The 17,121-nt window shown below is 43.4% G+C and overlaps 1 protein-coding gene across 1 annotated transcript; it reads right to left on the minus strand.

Moving 5' to 3' along the window:
- Positions 1-8,818: 8,818 nt before the first annotated feature.
- Positions 8,819-16,412, minus strand: SRSF3 (serine and arginine rich splicing factor 3). Its single transcript, XM_066359534.1, has 6 exons — positions 16,276-16,412; positions 14,463-14,670; positions 12,361-12,495; positions 10,179-10,217; positions 9,857-9,943; positions 8,819-9,662 (listed from the first exon to the last, which is right to left on the minus strand). The coding sequence occupies exons 2-6, from the start codon at positions 14,666-14,668 to the stop codon at positions 9,635-9,637; spliced, it is 495 nt and encodes a 164-aa protein (XP_066215631.1). The 5' UTR covers positions 14,669-14,670; positions 16,276-16,412; the 3' UTR covers positions 8,819-9,634.
- Positions 16,413-17,121: the final 709 nt, after the last annotated feature.

Raw genomic sequence — 17,121 nt, forward strand, 5'->3', positions numbered from 1 at the left:
TGATTCCAACGTGCAAAAGACAAAAACAACCAGACATACGTAGACTGATCAGCAGTGCCCTATTAGGTATATTTGTTATCCCCAATTTTACAACTCAGTTATTTGTAAAATTTTGGCACAGTTGAAAGATGAAACTTCAGCTCCTGACTGGCCTAATTTTGAGACCCATTTGAACAGAGCCATGCAATACCGTTTTAACCACCTTCTCCCTCATCTGCCTCCCCGTTCTTTAAGTCTGCCCAGACCTCTTTAACTGTGCATGTCCCTCCTGACCTTGGACCCCTCAGATCAGCGTCCCTTCAAACTGGACAATGGACTTCAGTGTGGTCAGGTCCAGGGTCAGGAGAAACCACCCCCAGTGCGTAGGGGATGCAGTGACCCATGGGGGACTCTGTCTGCCCAGCACAAGGAGGCCATTTTGCTGAGCGTCCTTGACTGCTTTACTGCACACCAGTTCCTGTGAGCTTGCCACTATGGCTACTTCCTGAGCACCATGTCACGTGAGTCATCTGTGTCACATCCCTACATTCTCGTGGCATCAACAGTAGGAGGTAGTTGTTTCCTATTGTTATGCCCCATTTTGCAGACCAGAAAAATGAAACTTCAGAATTTCCCGTTGGTCCAGTCACCCTGGCTACTGGCTTAGAGCCAGTGTCACACTGGTCCCCGGGGTTGCACCTGACTAGCTGCTGGGGTGGTCCTTGTGCCATGCTACCCCTGCAAGAACGTGGGCAAACCCACCTTCTCATCTCGGAACAAAGGACTGGGACTACGGGCTCACGGCCTCCTTCAGTTAAGCTCCATCTGGTCCCGCAACCTCAATCGCTGCTGGGCTGCGACCCTGGACTTGTCCGGCCTCCCCTGTATATCACTCTGTTCAATAAACAGAATGAGCACATCTGCCAATTACTGCTACCCTTTTGAATCATTTCCTTCCTGTCAAATGCTGTCAAGCCCAAAAAGCTGTCTCTTGTTCAAGAACCAATCTTGCCTGACCAGGCGGTGGCACAGTGGGTAGAGCATCACACTGGGACGCAGAGGACCCAGGTTAGAGACCACCAAGGTCGCCAGCTTGAGCGCAGGCTCATCTGGTTTGAGCAAGGTTCACCAGCTTGAGCCCAAGGTCGCTGGCTTGAGCAAGGGGTCGGTCACTCCATCTGCTGTAACCCCTTGGTCAAGGCACACACGAGAAAGCAATCAATGAACAACTAAGGTGCCGCAAAGAAATGATGCTTCTCATCTCTCTTCCTGTCTGTCCCTATCTGTCTCTGTCACAAAAAAAATAAAATTTAAAAAATAAATAAAAAGAACCAGTCTTGACTGGTTCACCATACAGCTTTACCTTGAAAACCTTGCTTTCCACCCACCTCGACTGAGAATCACTAACACTCACTTGAGGAAAGGCAAGGAGCATCCGTCCAAGCCAGGAGCCTGCCAAGGCTGGTGGACAACACAGCTTGGAGCACAAAGCCCACCGTCAGAATCCAAGTGATCAAATAAATGTGCCTCCAGAACTAGACCAGTACTTCCCCCCCCCCAGCGACTAAGAAGTACTTCACGGTAGACTCCTAACGGGGGCCAACTGGTTTGGAAACCACAGAGGTGCTGTTACGAATCTCTGCAGCAGCCGGCCGTGTCTGGCCATGGAACTCTTCTGGGGTGTTTCCAAGGGAAAAAATGGATAACATGGTAATTGGGCACTTTTCTCCAGATAAAATTTAAAAAGTTAATTTAAAAGCCCCTCAAGTTTGATGTTTTAATAGTCCTTGTCTAAAAAGTAATACCCGTATTGTTCTCACGTTCCTAAAAGGGTTAATACTGGGGTGTCAAGACCAGGAGACTGGAGAAGCCCTAAGTAGTCAAGCTTTGTAGCATGACACGAGTTAACAGTTGCCTGACCAGGCGGTGTCGCAGTGGATAGAGTGTCGGACTGGGATGTGGAGGACCCAGGTTCGAGACCCCAAGGTCGCCAGCTTGAGCGCAGGCTCATCTGGTTTGAGCAAAGCTCACCAGCTTGGACCCAAGGTCGCTGGCTCGAGCAAGGGGTCACTCGGTCTGCTAAAGGCCTGCGGTCAAGGCACATATGAGAAAGCAATCAATGAACAACTAAGGTGTTGCAATGAAAAACTGATGATTGATGCTTCTCATCTCCCTTCATTCCTGTCCGTCTGTCCCTATCTGTCTCTCTGACTCTGTCTCTGAAAAAAAAAAGTGAACAGTTAATGAGGACAGACAGAATCAATGTCAACCCATTTACATTAGCACAGTGTTGTCCTTGACAGTGATATTTACTGACATTATCATTTAGCATCAAGACAAAGGCTAGGTAGACCTTTAGCAAGAATGTCTTAACCAAGTGCTTAATTAACAAAAACGATTATGGTACCTGCCCAGATGACAGCATATATAGTATAGACTCACAGAGCATCTAAACCCCAGATGTACATGCATTGGTCGCAGAAAAAGGAAAATGTGCAAGGAAAAACGGTCAGCATTTTCTAGCTGTAAAAAAAAGTCTCACCACATGCCTGCCCTAAGACAAAAATTTTAACAAGTCGCTTCCAAAAAGACTGGAAGAGATCATTTTCCAAGGTAGGTACAATTTACATTGTTCTATTTTAAAAGATGTGCCCTAAAGCCTGACAATCACTGAATGGTAACTAAAGGATACTGGGCTGAGAAAGTAATGTAGTGGAACAGAGAACAAGGGCTTTGTTGAAGTCAAGGCTGGCCCAGGTTCTGAATACCCCCCTCAGCTTTAGAAGTCATCAACGTGAGGAATCTCCTGCCCTCACCGTGATACCGCTCAAGCGGTGGAAGCAGCACACAAACAAAAAGGCCCTGCACGTTAGCCACGCACCCAATGATCAACCCTCTCGCCCCATGGGCAGTGGCACAGTGGTTAGTGTCCAACCTGAGATGTCCCAGGTTCAAAACTCTGAGGTCGATGGCTTGAGCCAAGTGTCCTGGTTCAGCTTGACCCCTCCAACACCCCTCCCTCCCCCCCCCCCGTCAAGGCACATATTTTCATAACCAACCAATGAATGACTTAAAAAAAGTGCCTCAACTAGAGTTGATGCTTCTGTTCTCTCCCTTCCCGTCTCTCAAGAAAAGAGAAAACCTCTCCTGGAGTCCACAACAGGGGTGAGGTCAACGTTTTCTTTCTTCCCTGAACCATCCAACTCTTCACTGAAGCTTCCAGCATCCTTTGGCAGCTAATTTCTGATCCAGTTCTTAGCTCTTTACAAATAATGCTATGCTTATCTGCTGCTCACTACTTATAAAGTGGACACCTTCTACTCCTAACTTCTGGACGCTCATTTCACATCAAATGACTGTTATACTTTGTCAACATATTTCTTACTAGGACTGCCAGTTTAACTTCCTGTCCCTGGCTAACTCCCCGCCCCCGCCGACAGCTGGGATACAAGAGCCAGCCACTTCATGACTGCAGTGTGCCACTCCCAACTTCTCGGCCTTCCTGCCCGTACTGGTCAGTCCCACCGCTGCTTATTTGACATGGCTGGAACAACCAAGTTACCGGACTGGACCTCCTCGTTGCACCTTTAAACCCTAGCGCAGTTGCCTTCAATAGCTAGCTCCTGCCTGTCAACTTCCTGATTAAGGTACTCATTTCACCTCCGATTTTTTAAAGGTTTTATTTATTGATTTTACAAAGACAGGAGAGAGAGGCGTTAAGAGCAACAAGCAGCAACTCATGGTTTCTTCCATGTGCCTTGTCTGGGCAAGCCCGGGTTGTGACTAGCGGCCTCAGCGTCCCAGGCTGCTGCTCTATCTCCTGTGGCACCACAGGGCAGTTCCACCCCAGACTCTTCACCTAGCCTTTCCTGTGAATCTGCCTTCACTGCCCGCCACCCCTGGCCACGACTTCTTTTCATCTGCTGCTAAAGATTTGTACTCCATTCCCCACTAAGTGCCTGTTGTCATGGACTGCCACATTAGGAAAGTGTGACCAGTAATGATTAAACAGCAAATCAACACTCCAATTTGTGTATGTAGTTGTAAAGCACTCTTGTTGAAACTTAACATGGGTAGTTTTATCTGAAAGTGTATTTCCTCATTATAAAAAAATTCTGGTGGCAGACAGCTGGAATGGGTTAAAATAAAGCTGATAGTTGCCTAAGCTTTAAAGGCATTAGAAATTGTTTCCTAAGGGAAATTTTCTTTCAGAAAACCTTTAGCTTTCAAAATTTACTGTTTTATTTTAGCAACGGAGACAGAGAAATGGACAGGTAGGGTCAGAGAGGCAGGCAGTGAGAGATGAAAAGCATCAATTCTTTGTGGCGGCTTAGTTTTTCATTGATTGCTTTCTCATGTGCCTTGATCAAGAGGAGGGGCAGCGGGGGGTGGGGCTACAGCAGAGTGAGTGACACCTGGCTCAAGCCAGCAACCTTGGGGTCATGTCTATGACTTCATGCTCAAGCTAGAGACTTTGGCTTTGAAGTTTAGGGGCTTGTCAGCAAATAACCAGGCATTAGAAAGGATACTAAGGACTCCAGATGGGCAGAGCATCGACCCATAGTGGGGCTTGCCAGGTGGACCTCAGTGGGGCGCACGCGGGAGTCTCTCTGCCTCCCCGCTTCTCACTAAACAAAATGACACTAACTCACCCCAAATGAAATATGAAGTATATACTAAAACAGAGGTGCCTATTCACAAGTGAAAAGGACTTTAATGAGAAAAAACCACCTACATACCACTTTTCTAGAGGGCTTAATTTTGCTCTAGAAATAAAACATTCATCTCAAGACCTTGCCAAAGGACCACAAGGAAGCTAAGTATCAATGTTTCCAGAGACTTTCACTTCCTTGAGACTAAATAAATACATATAGTAACTCAAAGCACTAAATGTCCAGATTCTAAGTGGAGTAAAACTCGTATACAATGCTTTTACGTATATCACAATTGAGGAAAAACTATGATGAAAAAGTAATACCTGGCACTGGCCAGTTGGCTTAGTAGTGTCGGCCCGGCGTGTGGAAGTCCCCGGTTCAACTCCCAGCCAGGGCACACAGAAGCAACCATCGGCTTCTCCACCCTTTCTCTCTTCCCCTCCTGCAGCCAGGGCTCCAGTGGAGCAGCTGGCCCAGGCACTGAGGATGGCTCCAGCAGCCCAGGTGGGCAGAGCATCGCCCTCTAGTGGGCATGCCGGGTGGATCCCGGTTGGGCACATGCAGGAATCTGTCTCTGCCTCCCGACTTCTCACTTCAGAAAAATACAAAAAAAAGAAAAAAAAAAAAATTAATACCCTACACATATTTCACCTTATCTTGGGAAACCTTTTTATTTTTTTAGTTATATGTTCCAGGTAAATAAATTAACTAACAACTGTTAAATAACATCTAAATACTGTATTGTGAATTTCTGCAATTAGGGCAAAGTTGAATGGGGAAAATTAAGCATACTTAATATAGGGGGACCTTGGGTTACAAGTCTCAACATTCTTTTCAAGTTTATGATGCTCACTCCCATAAACACTCAAAAAAAATTGAGACATGTTTTGGCTTATGCTGTGTCATGCTGACAGACTACGTGGGTAAACTAGTTTGGAAGAGAAGTTATCAACCTTCCAGACAAGCCTGGAACAAGTCTTGAAGATCGAGGCCGCAACAGATCCTGTACCTTACAGCATCTGCTTCTGGAGGTGAAATACCTGTAGTACAGGTAGAATCACCTCCAGCACCTCCTGCATGCTTCTTAGGCAATCCTGATTCACCTGACCCAGTATCTCCAGAACCTTCTGCAGGTTCTCCTGCCTCTCCAGCTTCCTCTTCCCAACAGGTCACTCTCTCCCACCCTGCAATGTCCCTTTCAGTGTGCAAGTCAACCACAGGAATAAAGGTTAAGGGATTTTTTTACTTTATTATTTTTTAAAGAGAGAGAGAAGGGAGGAGCAGGAAGCATCAACGCTCATATATGCCTTGACTGGGCAAGCCCAGGGTTTTGAACCAACAACCTCTGTGTTCCAGGTCAACGCTTTATCCACTGCACCACCACAGATTAGGCAAAAAAAATTTTAACATATTTTTTCTCTTACTATAGTACAGTGTACAATATAGTATATTTATGTCCTTTTCCCTTTCCTGTGGCTTAGTTGTGTATTTATGTTCTAGAATAAATTATGACTTTATAACTGTGTGAGGACAGGTAAGTGACAGGCCAGGGTGTGTTTCAACTTACTCCAAAATTTGGGTTATGTCACTGTCATAGGAAAAGAGCTATGTTGTAATCTGAAGACCCCCTGTACTACGTTTAGCAAATTTTCAATGCTCTCTTCTCAGAACCTCACAACTGTGCTACACTAAATTCTTTTGAGGTATCCAATGAGTAAAATAGGATGAAGAGAATTTGTGGACTATGAAATCACCAACACTACCAGATTGTTTTGACAATATACTCCAACCCAGTTTTTTCTTCAGTGACTTTAATTATAAAAATCTTTCATGCCCCCCTCCTTCCAAAAAAAGGGAAAACCAGAAAGCAACAGTCCAGTCCAAAAATATACATCTGGAAGATGCACCAACTAGGTCTGGCAACTAACTCATGTTCAGGATTCTGAAAAATAAAAGCACATTAAGACAAAGCACTAAACCAGCAGCTCTTACAGAACTAGGGATTTTATCAACTGAGAGAATTCTCCCAAACAGCATAGGGCTAGAACACTGAAAACAGGGCTACTGAGACTAGTCAGGCTGTGCATATTTTGAAAATTTTCTACAATCAACACTACATAGTAACAAAAACTTTATACTAGTGTGGACCATGATGCCACAATAAAAAACAGTGAGGACTTCCCATCCAGATAGGGCTTTGTCTAACCAAAAGGGTGGAGATACACCATCTACTGATCATGATTTTCTAAAGGAACTGTGAAAAGGATATAAACAGTAGATAAATTACCTCATAAAACTAAAATTTCTCTGGCTAATTTATCTGTCTTCACCTTTCTGCTTAAGAAATGGAGTTCAAAAATAAACCAAAATAAGTGAACTAGTAGACTGTTACATATTCCTGAAAGCATAAAAACAAACGATCCCTAGGCTTCCTTAAATTACCAACAGTGACCTCCAGTGAACACCTATAGTCATTATACCCCAGGTCAGTTTTAGTGATTTATCATTCAATTCAGAAGATGCATGACCAAACTAGCTAATGGGACATGTAATTTTAAAAACTATAGTAACTTCAGAACTTTTAATAGCCACAATCTGAATGTGCAATGTAACATTTTAACACTTTCTACCTTCCATATTTTTGCAAGCCATAAAAATTGTACTGGCACCCTGGCTAGTTGGCTCAATGGTAGAGTATCGGCCCAGGATGTGGATGTCCTGGGTTCAGTTCTACATCAGGGCACACAGGAGAAGCACCCATCTGCTTCTCCCTTTCTTCCTCCTCTCCCTCCCTCCCCACCTGCAGCCATGGCTTGATTGGAGTGAAGTTGGCCCCAGGTGCTGAGGATGGCTCCATGGCATCCGCCTCAGGAGCAATGGAGCAATGCCCCAGATGGGCAGAGCACTGGCCCCTAGTGGGCTTGCCAGGTTATCCCAGCCGGGACTCCTGTGGGAGTATGTCTCTGCCTCCACTCCTCTCAATGAATTAAAAAAAAATTGTGCTGGAGTTTTTGATTCAAGTGATTGCAAATTTGGATGCCCGCAAGTCAGGGTAACTCTGAGGTTGACTTTACCTTAGCTTCTCTATTAGCCACACTAGACTCATAATTACTGTCCTTTAACAGAAACCCTTCTAACTTAGGACTAGAAGTTGTATACTGCCCAAAAGCCCATATATATTAATGTCCATCTATAAAAGCAGTGTAATTATTGACATACCATGTTACTTTCACAACTTTTTAGCTATCTTGTCTTGTTCCTCCTACCAGAAACAGTATTTAGGCTTTAGTAGGAAATGCCAGAACCAAATGGTTCGAAGCCAGTGCATATCAACAGGTCATCTTAAGTCTTCTGTAACAAGGCTCACAATATTCATCGTTAATACCAACTCTCCCTGGTGACACCAATTTGACTCTCCTCCCTTGTTTGTATTTGCATGAAAGGTTAAGGAACAAAGGAAATAATCTGTTTAGGACCTACAAAATAGCTACAGATTCAACTCAATGCAATGCCTTTCATAATCAAGTCAGAACAATCCAAAACTATCATAAAGTAGCACATTTAAGGAAACTAAGCCACAAAACTGTTGCATTAAGATTTAATCTAATAGCACAAAATTTTGATATTACAGCTCCTCTGGTTTTCTACGAGGAAGGTTATGCATGCCTCCATATTCAGATCTGCACTGTTACATTTTGAACCATATAGTGAATTTTACATCATAATGGATCAATTTGGAATTCCCATGCAACACCTCAAATTATATAAAATGGAAGCAATTTTGAAAAGCTTTGTGGAAAGTTCTCATGCTTAAAGCCTTTTTATATGGGCAACTTTGGGTTATAATGTACCAGCTTGCTCAACTTTAGAATGTTAGTCACTGAGTATCATGGACTTTGAACTGGCTTCTATTCCTAAAGAAAAAAAGAATGGTAAGAACAATCACTTAGGAGGCAACCAAAAATTGCCTTCACTTCAAAAGCCTCAATTTTAAGATTTGTGTAACCAACTGCTTTCCATGGGATAGGAACTATGGTAATAGCGGGTTTGACTATTACAGTTATGCTATTATTTTATTAATTCAAAAGCACTTTACAAGAAAATATAAGTATGGCTTCCAACTGGAATGTTATACGTGAACTTGAAAACCAGCTCACATTTTAGTTTTGCAAGGAAAAACAGGCTTTCAGGTTAAACAACAATTTGTAACCAAAACTTTAATCCCAAGGATTCTCACAAAACATATTACAAATGACAGCATGAAAAAAAATTTGTGCACAGTAACTCAAAGTTCAGCTCTACAATGTACCCTTAAACTGGCAGGACACTGGTATCTTTGAATCGTCTCAAATTTCCAAATGAAGAATGTTGTTACAAAGGGTTATATGTTCATATACAGCAACCACATAAAAAATTTATGACCGAAAGCAAAGAAAGGTAAACTAGCTTTCTTAAAACTTCTTAGATTCTACACCAACTGGACAACTTCCGCCCAGTGTAAGACTAGTTAAAAAATTTTTAAGCCTCTAGTTTAATTTTGCAGCTTTAATTTTTACCTATACTGGCTTGTGTTCACAGCAGCTTTTGAAGACTGCTCGTCCAACTACAGCTGCATATTACATCCCAGCTATGGAAAGTTGAAGTTCAAATTTTGCCAGTCTTGTTTCCACAATATTAAACATCACACTTTAGCTGGGCAGGAGTTTAGAGGTTTATTATCAGTCTACCCAAGACTAAAGTTCAAAGCAAATTTAATTTTGCTTAAGGGAACATTGTAAAGTAACAATTCTTGATATTAACATGCCTCATATGATCTATTTTAAACCATAGAGAATTACATCTTTATGTGTCACTGTTCCAAGACAAACAAATGTGAACAGCTAATACATCTTAAAAATGTACCAAGCTTATGAAGTCTCAAACAAAACTTGAATTTTCTGTACATACTCCTGTCAAATGAAGGGATTTCCTGTACACCACTCCTCTTGCAAACTGGTCTTCTATTTCCTTTCATTTGACCTAGATCGGCTAAAAAAAAAATAAAAGTTTTATCTGTAACTTGGTGACAGTGACAAAACACCTTCAGACTTACATACAATTAAAAGGAAAAATGTAGTACGATACAGTTATAAAAGTCATTAGCAAAACGGCTAAAGATGGACTATTTCTGATTTTAGTACAGTATGTAAGGTCTTAAAAGGCCCATGGCATAAAGATCTTACCTACGAGACCTAGAGAAAGATCGGGACGGCTTGTGATTTCTCTCCCGAGACAGTGATCTCTCTCTTCTCCTATCTCTAGAAAGGGACCTTAAGAGCGAGGGAAAAGAAAAATACCCGTTCAGGATTATACACATCAAATATTTCTAGCAAGTTCTTTCAAAACTAAAAGCTGGTTCATTCTTTTATCTTAATACTGGTTCTGTGTACCACCTGATTCATAACTATACCTCAGGTCTAGTACCATTAACCAAATCACTTAGAAAACAGCCTAGGAACAGCAGCAACGCTGCCATTTCTGAGAACACGGCCAAACGCTATTTACCTGCTCCGGCTGCGGGAGAAGCTTCTCCGTCTTGGAGATCTAAAAGCAGAAACAGGAAAGTTAGGCTAATTGTCAATTAGTATTTATGGCGTGAGGCATTTCCCAACTTTTCAATCTCACTGTTGGGCCCAGTGAATGTGCCGAAGAACTGGCACCCATCGTCCAAAAACAAAAAAAAAGAAAAGAAAAAAAAAGGGCACAGAAGGATTAAGGAACCAAAAGCTCAAGTGAAAAGCAGGTATTCCAACCATGGACTCACTATAACAAAGAATGCTTCACAGCAGATCTGTCCAATGCACAACTTCATGTCAAACTAACTTCACTACCCAAAACACCACACCAAAATGTAGTCCCACAGTAGTTCCAAAAACAGCCCCATAAACCGGTATTTGGAACCCATGCAAACCTGTAAGTCCATGACAAGACTTAGGTACCAGGTGGATAGTGTCATCTCATGAAAACGCGCTAGGTGTCAATACTGATGCCATTAAGTGCTACATTAGACTGCATTGTGATGGTCACATTTAAGAGTGTGTTTAGACTTATCAAAATTACCTTAGCTTGGCCCATTTCACCCCCAAATTTTAAAAATTTTGAAAACTGTTAGTAAAACCATTTAAAGGTGATAGGAGTCAACAATTTTTGCTAGAAAGGAAAGCTAAACCTGTTAGTTATTAAATTTTTTAGTTTGGCATCTCACACATGCAAATAAGTTTCACTTGAAGGTCTAGTTACATTATGAGTTCCCTATCACCCTTAAAAGTTTTATTCAAGCAATATATATGTACATTACCATTCAATTATGCACAGCCAGCCTTTGATCCAGAAAAAAGAATTACTTTAAGCCGCTTACTCCTTATTTTAACCAGCAGTAAACTGTATAAGCAGGAAAAACTTACTAGTTTTGGGTTTCAACAAGCTAGAAATGGTGAGGTGAGGCTGCCGGACTGACGGCCAGGAAGAATTTGCTGAAAAGGTTTTGCCAGATGTTGCGTTGGATTTAGTTGGTTGGCGAAGGGGGTGTTGTGGATTTTTCCTGCTTTTTTGTTAGCCGAAGGCTGCTGCTGTAGTTGTTGTGAAGACATTTGGTAAATAAACAGCTGAGCTGATTGGCCAGGAATGTGTGGGCGGTCGAGGCGGCTGCTGCCGATTTGGTTAAGGTTGGAGAGAAGGCTGAGAGAAAACAGCATGCTCGGGAACCAAAGGGCGGTGCAACCTGACGACTGGCCATGCCTGGGTCATGTGAAACGACACCAGCCAAGCTGAATGGGGCGCGCTGGTCACATGACGCTGAAAGGGCTAGTTGACTGGCTAATGCAGACTCAGAGGGTGGTGAGAAGAGACATGATGGTGACTCTGTAACGGGGTTCATTTTTATTAATAGATGGACCAAAAAGCACAAAAAAAAAATGAAAAACAAGCCATCAGTACAACCATCTATTAGCTAACAAATACTCTTTATTATGATGGGCAACAGTGTGTTGTTTTTCAAAATAGCAAAAGGGGCAAGATTTTGAACTCCTGGTCTCCTAAAGGACTTCACTCACCTGTAAGAGGTAAATTCAGTCCTACAGAAACTATTTTGGAGGTCTGAGGAGATGTGGAGTTAGCATCCAGACAACACTGTCTGGTCCAAGAATGATGCCATTTTCAATTATAAAAAAACTGATTTCTCTCCTATTTGGGTTTGAAGAATAGATGACTGGGATTGCTTTTTTAGCCCCCTTTATTGGTCAGTGACTTAAGTTAGTTTCAGAAAGATTTCTATTTTACCAGTTGTAACATTAAAACAGCTGCCTGACTGATAAATATTACAATCGTGCTAATAGCAGAACACACATTTTTGTGAAGAGCTAGAGTTGAATGTAATGTTTTGTCATTATGGAGTCAAGAAATGGAAAAAGGCCTAAATTGAAGTATAAGGGAAGACTTGGAAAGATGCAACTAGAAGATGAACTACAAGATAGATCCAAGATAGAAGTTACTGACTACCAACATGAACCTAAAGACAAAAGCCAACACTCAGCACAACTCACATACCCCAAACTATACCCAGCACGTTTCATAAAAGCCTCCGACTCTTCAAAGTTTAAAAACCCACCAACAAACTTCCACGAGAAATACCTGCTCCTAAGGCTACTCCATTACACCAATACCTCTAAACACGCTCTCTCCCAAGTACCTGCGCCTGGGCGGAGGACTCCTTCTCCGATAATCATCTCGAGGGCGACGACCCCAAGAGGGAGGTGGGCCGCGATTTCGACTTCTCTTCTCACCATTTGAGAGTTCCACTCTTACCCGGCAGCCACACAGTGTTCTAGGAAGGGAAAAACCCCATTAAATTTAATGCAGCCAAAAAGCACTCCCAGTCAGCTTCTTACTAAAGAACAGATTTGAATGCCTGTAGGACCCTTAACCAAAACAAGTTTTAGTTCCCTTTTCTTAAGATTTGTTCATTTTGGAGAGAAGAAGGAGAGGAGGGAGCAGGAAGCATCAACTCCCCTATATCCCGTGACCAGGCAAGCCCAGGGTTTCAAACTGGCAACCTCAGAACTCCAGGTGGATGTTCTATCCCCTGCACCACCCACCACAGGTCAGGCCTGGCTCCCTTTTCTTAAAGGAAACCAACTTCCTGGTGGGCTGTCTCAGTGGATAGAGCATCAGCCCAGCTATCAACATCCCGGGTTTGATTCATGGTCAGGGCACACATAAGAAGTGACCATCTACTTCTCTTCCTTTCCCCCTTCTCTCTTTCCCTTTCAGTCAGTGGCTAAACTGGTTTGAGTATGAGCCTTAGGTGCTAAAAAATAGCTTGGTTGATTCAAGCATCAGGCCCAGAGAACTGGGGGGGAGGAGGATATGCATGCAGGATTCTCCCTCCTCTCACTTAAAACAAAGAAACCCTGGTCGTAGAGCTGTTGGTTAGAACACTGGTCAGAAGCACAGAGGTTGCTGGTTTGATCCCTGGTCAGGACACATACAGAAAGAGATTAATGTTTCTGTCTTTCTCTCTTCCTGAGTAAAATCAATAAATAAAAGTTTTTAAAAATTAAAAAAAAAAAAAAGGAAACCAACTTCTTTTCAGTTTATTACTTTAAGAGTCAGTCTATCATTGGACTCAACGTTAACTTTTTAACAAGTGGCGGAAAACCCTGAATTCATCCTCAAAGTACTAGTTCATCTGAACTGTACACCTTGTAACTTCTTCCTTTGAGGTCCCAGTGCTTGTTTACTGATCTTACACAGTATTTGCTGATCTCTCCACCACCACCCCAACATACTCGTCCATGTAAACAGCAACAAACAGGACAACAGAAGACTTTTTTGGCCATTTTACACCACTCTATCCCCTCAAATTACAAGAGGTGACATTAAAAAATTCCAACAACCATGAAGTTTAGATAAGCCACCATATCTGGACAGTGAGGGGAAGAGCTGTGGCCTACAAACGTCTTTCTGCAATCTGCTTGGACAAACAAGCTTCTCCAGTCAACCCTCAGAACATTCCATTTTAGGATCTTAAGTTACCTCCTTGGTTTCATGAAATACAATGGTTTCAAAGGCCAAACTGAAGGGGGAAGGGCAACACCTGTTTACTATGAAGACTCAGGCATTGTCAGCCAGCTAACAGAACACTAATTACTAAGGAAAATTGCTATCCAATCCGCACTTCCTAAAAGGACCTTTCAAACACGTAAAAAGATAAGGCCTGGTAAGCTCAGTCAGTGTTGTCCTTCCAAAACAAGACTGCTGGTTTGATCCCCTTTCAGGGAACATATGAGAAACAATCAATGAACGACCAAGTGCAACAACAAATGAATGCTCCCCTCTCTCCCTTCCTCTCTAAAATCAATCAATTTTAAAAAGGTAACTGCAATAACCCCTCACATAACCATCACTCAACTACAGTGATCAGTTTGTAGTTTTAAGTTCATTCTTAAATAAATATTTGATTCCACAATTGTTTTAAAACAATTAAATGATGAAAACACACTTGACACTGTGGAGAATTTAGATTTAAATGTTTTGACCATTTTTTGATACAGCTATCCACCTAGAATTGACTATTAAACTTAACTATTTTCTTCAATGGCCAACTGAATAAAAAGAAACTTCCAACATGACTTCACTGAAACTGTTCAGCCCACTTATGATTGCAAAAAAAGTTTATGTAAATCTCCGGTAACCTCAATTTTGAGCTTAACCAAGGAAGATAGCTAAGGGATTTTGAATGTTAGAATCTCAAGCAACCTGTGGAAGAGCATAAGCCAACGATGACATTACCTCCCATCGAGCTCTCGGACAGCATCGGCTGCATCTCGGGGATCTTCAAACTCAACAAAAGCAAAGCCGGGAGGGTTCCTAGCAACCCACACACTTCGGAGTGGTCCATAATAGCCGAAGGCGCGCTCCAACTCAGTCTTGTTACCGTTGTTTCCTAGATTACCTACATAAACCTTACAATCCAATGGACAGGAATCACGATGCATTTCTGTCAAAAACAAAACAAGAAAAATATTAAAGATTTACCCAAATAATCTACAGTGGAAAAACAGCCTTAGGAAAGACTGCCAAAATGTCCAAGAATCAAGCAAGTAATGCTATCACCATCAAAACATCTATTTCCCCCTTAATTGTTACTGATAACTGTCAGGAAACCAGCACAAACTGCTTAAAAAAAAAAAAAAAAAAAAGTCCTGTACCTCTTTGAAAAGCATGGGAAAAACAAAAATGCACTGGAGGATCATTTACTACTATGTGGGCACCGACTTAGGGACTTCACCTGCTATTTCAATTAACCTCAAAAATAAAGCGCTTAGACAAGGATGCTAACCTACTCAGAGGCAAACACCGAGGCCCCAAAAGCAAATGCAACAAGGCAGAAGAAAATTGGTTAAGCCTAAACCACTAGAAAGGTGATAAAAATGTGCCTTATAAGAAAAAAAAAAAAAAAATGCCTTATCAACCAAAACTTAAACAACTTTATTCCTCAATGCAACAAGACAATGTTAGTTTTAAAAACCGTGCCTCACACCAGCACAATTCTTAATAGCAAAAAGGTTTATTAACTTACATGGCCAGCAATGGACAAAAATAAGCAGTGTATTATCCACACAATGGACTACTACTCAGGAAAAGCAGCACTTATAAATGCTACAAACGTGCACGAAAACATGCTAGGTCATAGAAGCCAGACTCAAAACTGTGTAATATATTACGACTCCATCTACAATGGAACGTCCAAAACAGATCAATCCAGACAGATCTGTCTGGTGGAATTGAACGCACTTTGGGGGCTTGTATTGAACTTCAAGTCCCCTTAGCAACGATCCCAATCCCCATATAGGCCAGTTTCAATTGCATGAAAGAGCGAGCGGCCTCGTCAATTAACTTAGTTCAGGGCTTTTTCACAAATTCCACGTTTCTGTTCACTTTGGGCTTATCCAAGGAAGAAAGACCATTCTGGACACAACCTCCTCCTGTGTGTGACCCCACCCTGTGCCCAGGAACTGAGATCAATCCGCGGCTGGAGACGGGTTCCGTGACCCATTCCAGGCCTACGGATTAATGGAAGGTAGCTATAGGAACGCTGCCCAAGAAAGATTGGCTTAAAAAAAAAAAAAAAGAGAGAGACAGACTCGTTTCAAGGCGTAAACAATGAAATCAAACTAAAATAACATGGAAATCAAGATGATTCCAGAAACCACTCAATATAGATCAAAAAGGTACAGAGGCAGCTTAAGAATATATGGGGCGACTTAAAAAGGCGGGGGCCATAAACCGCAAGGCCGCGCGGGCCTGGAGTACAATACGGTTCCTGGTTCCCTCCACCGCAGCCCGAGTCCTGGGTGAGCCCACACCCCGGATCCCCCCCCGCCCCCCGCCAATAAAGATTTAGAGCCACCGCCACGGCAAGGCCCGGCCGCGGCCTCGGCCTCCGGTGGGCCTGCAGCCCCCCGCCACCACCCCGTGCGGAACGTCACAAAATGGCGGCGGCGTCCCTTTGTCTCAATCTGGCGCCGCCATTGGGCCTGGCCCCACCTCGGCACTCGGAAGTTTCCTTTTCCCCCTCACTCCTTCCACGCTGGACTCTTACCGAGATCTTGAGTTAGAAATGCGGCGGCTCCAATCTACACACACCCTCGGACGGCTCCTCCGCTCCCTTCCGCCCGGCTCCCAAACACCGTCAACCCTGCCCGGCGTCCACGAAATGGCGGACTACCGCTGTCTCCTTGCCCGTATTTATAGAGCATGCCGGAGTCACATGATTGGACGGTCTTGTCCAATGAGAGGCCGAGAAGGCCATGACGTCGCGGCTAGAAAAGCAACGAAAACCGCGGTTGCTGGGAGCGCGCTCTGGCCGCGCCGCCTGACTGGTTGGGGACGTGTGCATTCGCGCCCTCGTGGCCCCAAGGCCGGGCTCCCTTGGGTGTTGTTTCCCGATCTCCGAAATCCAACTTATTCTGTTTCCTGTCCCTCATCTCCAAATAGGCTGGAGTTATTAACACCACCGCCGTCACTGCCAGAAGCTGATAGCCATTTGCCTCTATTAAGATGAAGGTATTAGGAATTCATTACTTGATCCTCGCCAGCGATGTGGCTGGAACTAAGAACCATCGTGTTCACAAGCGTGCTTCAGCGTTGCTCCCAAAGGTCACTGAGCTGTTTGTGACGGAGCTTGCCACCGGACTGTGCCCGCCAAGTCTCACACGTACGGAAAAGCCCGATCCTGGAGAGTGCCCAGCCCTGGCCCTGCTTTCCCGCCGCTCACCCCAACTGCATGCAGGCTCTGGCAGAGACCGGTGGCGTCATCAGCCTGGACTCAAAAACCCTTTCATAGAAACTCAACGAGACGTGCCAGGCCACCTTTAGCGAATAACAACAATAAGAGGAAGTTCCTGGAGAAGTTTGCATTTAAAATCTGAGCCCTCCACCCCACCCC

This window comes from Saccopteryx leptura, chromosome 1, assembly GCF_036850995.1.
Source record: "Saccopteryx leptura isolate mSacLep1 chromosome 1, mSacLep1_pri_phased_curated, whole genome shotgun sequence".
NCBI classification, from domain to species: domain Eukaryota; kingdom Metazoa; phylum Chordata; class Mammalia; order Chiroptera; family Emballonuridae; genus Saccopteryx; species Saccopteryx leptura.